General features: G+C 34.3%; 1 protein-coding gene across 2 annotated transcripts; it reads right to left on the reverse strand.

Moving 5' to 3' along the window:
• Window positions 1-2,935: 2,935 nt before the first annotated feature.
• On the reverse strand, window positions 2,936-4,044 carry LOC114168484 (uncharacterized). 2 transcript variants are annotated; one of them, XM_028053322.2, is made up of 3 exons: window positions 3,806-4,034; window positions 3,586-3,720; window positions 2,936-3,504 (listed from the first exon to the last, which is right to left on the reverse strand). In XM_028053322.2, the coding sequence occupies exons 1-3, from the start codon at window positions 3,944-3,946 to the stop codon at window positions 3,079-3,081; spliced, it is 702 nt and encodes a 233-aa protein (XP_027909123.2). In that variant the 5' UTR covers window positions 3,947-4,034; the 3' UTR covers window positions 2,936-3,078. The 2 variants fall into 2 exon arrangements, with proteins under 2 accessions (XP_027909123.2, XP_085529727.1); XM_085673601.1 differs by lacking the exon at window positions 3,586-3,720 and having other exon boundaries at window positions 3,806-4,044.
• Between the last annotated feature and the right edge of the window lie 2,955 nt (window positions 4,045-6,999).

The following is a 6,999-nucleotide window of genomic DNA, read 5'->3' on the forward strand; positions in this document are numbered from 1 at the left end:
GTAAAGGGATGTTTTTGTCGCCAAACTAATATGACTGTTCTGTTATGCATAGATAGTTCATTTTGGAAATGCACCTCCCATATTTTATCTTTAGTACCACATAGGTTTTGCCGCACATGAGATGCACAAATATAATATGACTGAAGTCTTGTTGTTTGTGAATGACATGTGTGTAAAAGGATGGTGATTTCATATTGTAATGGTTACTCCATTTAATGAAATATTATTTCCTTCAACGTTTATGGTATTATTTATTCCAATTACATGAGTAATTAATTAGCTTAATTTCATTTCTTTAAGCAATAAATTAATTGTTGTCTGTTACCATTCTGATTACCTTAACGGATACAAATTAAGTGGCCAATATTAACGTTCCTGCGACGCACTAAATGACGACGTCCAAGACACCCTTGTGGGGGAACCCAATGTTCAACTACCACCGCCTAATATTAAATTTACATTCACCATTCAAACCTAGTGCTGCGTCACCTACCAATCCGCCTCCTTCTTCCACCTGTCCTCAACCACCATAATTTAATGCTTTTAATGTGACGTTTTGTGGCATACCACCTTCTGTCATCTCTCAAATAGGCCAACAAAGAACGCAAACATCACGTCTAACCCAATATTATGGAATCGACTGGTTCGTGCAGTATTGGCGATATTACTGTTCGTTATGCATCTCCTACTGCAACCAAAGTGCTGTGGACCTTCACCACGATTAACATACATGACCAGGTCTGTGGTACCCTTTATTTTCACACTGTGTTTACATACATTTCCATTATTTGACATATAACCTTTCTGAATTTCAATGTAGTTGTTTTCTCATGTTGATCGACATTTTGCTGCGGCATTTGAAAATGAACTGACCCACCAATGGACTTTGCTTGATAGCTTTGAAAATCGGTTTGTAGTTTCCTATAACATGGATAAAATGAATCCAAAATTAACGCATGGGTGGAAAGCCCTGGAAAACACATACACCACACAGATATGGGACTCATACGTCCAATTTCGTTATGTTGGCAACTCTACCTTCGAAATAACGGTTTTTATTGGCCAATGCACACCAAAGAATATGAAGGCATTCTTAGACACAGCAGCGGTGGACCCTGGTACATCCCTATTTGCGGTCACATTGACTCAATGTCAGGCAAATGCAAGTCACCTGGTAATTATTGTTCTTATTTTCTCAATCATATTCAAAACTATTAATATCCATGGATTGAAAATACAATGGGTAACCTTATTATTGATTATCTGAGCAGGACTTGAATGTTGATTTTGCTGAGGTCATCAAGAGCCTTGGCATGGACGTGATATATCTAGTTGGACGTCGAAGAGGAGTTGAATGCAAACTGCTTGTGTCGCAAAAAGACGAAACAACAAAGATTGGACAAGGATGGAGGAAGTTTTGTGCTCAAAATAGGTTGAAGGAGGGAGACAGATTGGTGTTTGAGGTCGACCACGTCCAAAAACAACCTGTAGTTGAGGTTTACATTAATGGGTGCTACTGTGATGTTGCAAAGTCCATAGATTTAGTTTGATGTTATTACATCCAGACAGATGTGTGTTCAAGTCTTGTGTGTTTTTATGTTATCGTTAAAAAAATATTAATGAATTGTGTCATTATGATACTTTTTGGTAACTTCGGACTCCGGCCTCATTTTTTTTATCAACATCTGTTTCATGTTTGGAAAATCAATTGATCTTTAAACTTGCAATTGTGTTAAAAAGTGGGGAGTAAAGCTTTCCCAAATGGGGAGTGGTGGTATATATTCTGGTTCAGCGTGCCAGGTTTAACAACCATCTAAATTTTCTGAATTTTATGAGGCAATTAAATATTTTATTTTTAATTATGACCAATCAAAATTTACAATAACAGTTTTAATATCATTTTAATTTTGGAAGGAAATCAATTGATCTTTAAACTTCCAATTGCGTAAAAAAGTGGGGAGTAAAGTTTTCCCAAATGGGGAGTGGTGGTATATATTCTGGTTCAGCGTGCCAGGTTTAACAACCATCTAAATTTTCTCTATTTTATGAGGCAATTAAATAATTTATTTTTAATTATGACCAATCAAAATTTACAATAGCAGTTTTAATATCATTTTAATTTTGGAAGGAAATCAATTGATCTTTAAACTTGCAATTGCGTTAAAAAGTGGGGAGTAAAGCTTTCCCAAATGGGGAGTGGTGGTATATATTCTGGTTCAGTGTGCCAGGTTTAACAACCATCTAAATTTTCTCAATTTTATGAGGCAATTAAATATTTTATTTTTAATTATGACCAATCAAAATTTACAATAGTAGTTTTAATATCATTTTAATTTTGGAAGGAAATCAATTGATCTTTAAACTTGCAATTGCGTTAAAAAGTGGGGAGTGACAGTATTTTAAATAGGGAGTCTTGTTACATATTCCGGTTCACAGTCCCAGGTTTAATAATAATCAATAATTTCTGAATTTTGTTAACCAACTAAATATTTTATTTTTAATTATGAACAATTTAAATTTACAATAAAAGTTTTAATATCATTTTAATTTTGGAAGGAAATTAAATGTTCTTTAAACTTTCAATTGCTTTACAAAATGGGGAGTAAAACTATACTACAAAGGGAGTGGTGTTATATATTCTGGTTCACAGTAACAGCTTTTAGTAACCATCTTAAATTTCTGAATTATGTTAACCAATTAATTTTTAATTTAATTATGACCAACCCAAAATACGAAAAACAGTTATAAGAACCACTTTTATTTTATGTACGAAATAAATTGTTCTATGAAGTATCAATTACGTTATCAAGTAGGGAGTACAAGTGCTCAAATTGGGGAGTGAAGTGATATGAAGTGGGGTGTTCTGTTATATAATTTGGTTCAACCAGGCTGTAAACAAAAAAATATTACTGATGCACAAAATAAATGCAAAAGATCTATAAACCTGCAACATACATTTTGAAACACAAATACACATAACAGAATCACGGACATACTTTGTCCTGTAAAATCAATCCAAAACAAACATTGTTAAATAACTCTAAATCAAATACCAATGGTGTTTTCAAATTAACAAAATTAACCAATTTGCAGTGATTTCAACTTGTTCTTTCCATAAACAGAATATGGTGTCTTTGTGGCAACACTCTTGAACCGCATCCTAGGTCGGGCCTTCATACGGTCATACATATTGCTTTGTTGTGCACCATCATCTTTTTCATCAGTCATTACGGATGCACGTGGATCAATGAAGACATCATCACCAACTTCATCTCGGACCTCATCCTTCGGTTGTTGATCCTTCCAATTTGCAACCAACTCATCCAATGCGGACATAGATTGTTCCAAATCAGCTATCTCTGCTTCATGATGTTCTACCAAACTCTCTAGCTCTTCCTTGTCCTTCAAATCTTGGGTTTTGAATTCAGTGCCGAAATGTTCAAATGCTTCTCTTACAATAGCATGATCTAGTTCTTCCTTTGACACCGCCACATCAACAATAGCCTACACAACAAAACACATGTCTGACTTCAATAAAACGTTACAGATTTCAAACATAACTAATGTAGTTAAACACGTCCAAACCATGTCGTGATCAAACGCAGTCTTCATGACCTTGTCACCCACGCTCATATTCATCCAATACAACAATCGTGGGAACAAGTTCATCTTACAATTGAACATTGATTGGCAAACAACCAAATGATCAAATGACCATAACTGAAAACAAAAATCATTAATAAAATCAATTTATGGAAAATAAAATCCATATGTAAACAACACTACAAAAAATAAATGAATTTACCTCAAGCAAATACGCACATCCAACCACATAAAACTCAAATCGACTTGGTTCGTTCTGCAACGCCAACAAAGCACTACACAAGCTAAACACCAAATACTCATACACTAATGTACCCCAATTATATTTCCCAATATTTTCCATGTCATCAACAACTTTAAAAATAACGGAGAAAACACAACTCTTTTTACTTGCAAGCAAGAACTCTGAAATTCCTAACACAACATATAGCTTGCAAAATAATTCAACATCACCAACATCATATCAAATTTCATCAAAAAGTCATATATGAACTTAACATCAACTCTTTGACGCCCAAAAGTATTCCACGTCTCACTCTCCACAACTTCCTCATTTAAATCAATTTTTTCACCGACCACCCTCAATCCTAACCCTAAACAAACGTCTAATAAACTAAACTCAACCACTTCACCACCAACATCAAAACCACCCCTTCTTTCAACCCATTTACTACATAAGTGAGATAAAACGTTTCTACTTATCTTCAATGATTGCTTTAACATCGCAAACCACCAAAACGGGGTGCTTGCAATATACTCCTTTTGTGCCACAGTTAACTTTTCGTTCAAAGCACCAATGAACTTCGCTTTACAACAATGACGAAAATACATATCTGTAAAAAATCATAATGTTAGGACTTTCACAAATATTATATACATCAAATGAACAATTATTTGACCACCTCAATCAATTATTTCAACACCCCAAACTCCCCTGTTTTGTACACTGATAAAATCAAAAGCAGCAATACACCCAAATGGAAATTTCTCAATACTCAACCAAATCCACAATACATGATTGGGAAACCCTACAGATAAGTAAAACGGAATTGAAATCACACACTTTGTGCCAGATAAGCGGTTATTAAAAAATCAACCATTAACAAATACATTACGGCCAGAAAAAGGTTTCTACTCACCGTCCTCCTTTCTACCCACCGTGCTCGTTCTTCTCTGCCGGAAATGTTCGATTTCGGGAAGCCCTACTACGCCGTCGATGAGTTCTGCTCACACACCTGTTCTCCGGCAACGCCTTCCTCTGCCTCTACTCCGACTTTCTATCTCACGCGAACTCCGATCTCCGATCGCCTTTCTCTCTCCCTCTCTAACAAAAACTACCAAATTTTGCATTTTCTGTGACTTTCTCTCTCCATGGCTGTTTATTCGCACAGAACCAACGTGCACGTGACCATGGCTTCTCTTTGATTTAAAAAACGTTAAAAAAAATAAAAAAAGGGTGCCACGTCACCCATGTCAAAATTGAGTTCGATTCTTATGTTCAAATATCATTTTCGTATCCTTTATTACCCACCGGTGGTGTAGGCACGTGAAGGAAAAAAGAATTGTGCTGCAAATTCAGAAAGGCTGGTACAGGCATGAGAGAGATAAAAAAAGAAGTTTGGTGCAGATTCTTATATATATTATATTTCATAATTATATAATTGAAAGAGAGAATTTTGGTACAGGTTTTTTCTTTACTATTTGTTGTAAAAGGAAAAATTATATAATTAAATAAATCAATAATAATTATTTCTTGCAGAATAATATTTCTTGAAAAAAAATAAAAATAAGTTAATCATAACCATTTCTAAATAATATTTTTTTCCAAAAAAAAATGATATTATCATAATTTGTTTTTAGGTGTCACAGTCACCACAACAGTGTGGCATTCTTTTCCTCTAGGCGATTTGAGAACACTTATATTAAGGCACTTATGAAATTAGTGAAACCAACCATTTTTTATGCAAATGTTGGTGATCCTAACCTTCACATATGGAGAAAAGGAAACACCTTAAAGCACCGGGGTTTGGATATTATACTCGTTAGGTTGGGTTTGTGTTCCATAATTATTTTTAACGCTGACTTTCATTGTAAGGTTCCATGAATGAAGTTGTCGCATTGTTGCAAAGTAGAGAATGTTGATGTCGCTGTTGCACAGTAAAGAAGGTAAGATCTTAGAAAATGACATTTTAAAATTAATAATAATTTAAAAATAGTGAGATTCCATTATTTTAATATTAAAATGTTTTAATATAAATAAAATTATTATAAACGAGTTTTATTATTTTAAAACACACCATCTCTCTAAAAATCATTTTTCTAGAGTTCTTTGAATTCTTTTTAAGAATTTTGTCTCTCTGGTCATCTGATTGAAGAATCAAGACCGTAGGATTGATTCTCTCGGCGAGCTCTTCAAGTTCGACCGATCAATTTTTCTATTCGTGTAAGTTGAATTTCAACTATTTTCTCTAACTAGGTTTTCAATCCTGCATGCGTCTCCTTTTTCAGATCGCATGAGTTTTTTTAGTTTCCCTCTTGAATCCTTGATGACAAGTGATCATAGGGATATGATCTGATCGTTTTTCTGATAATTGTGTGTGTAGATAGAGTCCTCTGAAGTTTAGGAGGGGTTATGGTGTTATAGAGCAGTTTGAGCAAATATCATCAAGTAAGGGAAGCTAACTTTAAGTTTGTGTTTAACTGAGTAATCTCTAATTTGTGAAATTCTCCTTGGATTGTTGGTGTTCTGAATTGATAGGATTTTGATTGATTGTTTTTGAATTTAAAATTGAGGTGTGATTCTTGATTTCTATGTTGTTGTTTGAATTGGTAGTAATTGGAAATTTGAGGATCTAAGTCATTGATCAAATTGGTATCAACTCTATGATTTTAGAGACTATTTTAAAGCAATATCTAAAGGAGAAGTACCAATTTGAGCTATGAAACATGCCTAGATTGCCAAAAACTACAAAATTGATGTTGTTGATATCTGATACAACGCTAAGCCTCAAGTGGTAGCGCTAAGCACTAGTTTTTGCGAATCAATTGGCGCTAAGTGTTGTCCAGGTGACGCTAAGCATTGGTTTTTGCCTATTGATCAACATTGGGCGCCATTTTTTGACGCTGAGTGCTACCTAGTTTTTCAACATTGTATCCTCTTGGTAAAATGAAGATTCCCGCTTCGTTAACCGTCGGATTAAGCTGAAATTTTGACAGCTGATCCTAGGCACTTGATTCTTCATTTTGATCGGTGGGATCTTTGTGTTGAAGTCTGAGGTTAGATAAATGATTTTCACTGTTTTGATGTACTTTATGTATGTATATGTTTGAGATTGTAATTGGTTGATATGTGAATATGAAAATATGATTAAAGATGTATATGATTGGTTTATATTA

The sequence above is a fragment of the Vigna unguiculata genome, chromosome 5, assembly GCF_037176805.1.
Source record: "Vigna unguiculata cultivar grain cowpea cultivar isolate G323 ecotype 2 chromosome 5, ASM3717680v1, whole genome shotgun sequence".
NCBI classification, from domain to species: Eukaryota; Viridiplantae; Streptophyta; class Magnoliopsida; order Fabales; family Fabaceae; genus Vigna; species Vigna unguiculata.

Excerpts from the sequence above, each read along its gene's own strand:
- LOC114168484 (XM_028053322.2), bottom strand. The coding sequence starts at position 3,946 with ATGGAAAATATTGGGAAATATAATTGGGGTACATTAGTGTATGAGTAT. Across the intron at positions 3,721-3,805 it reads GATGTGCGTATTTGCTTGAG|TTATGGTCATTTGATCATTT; the intron begins GTAAATTCATTT and ends TTTTGTTTTCAG. Across the intron at positions 3,505-3,585 it reads CTGCGTTTGATCACGACATG|GCTATTGTTGATGTGGCGGT; the intron begins GTTTGGACGTGT and ends TTTGTTGTGTAG.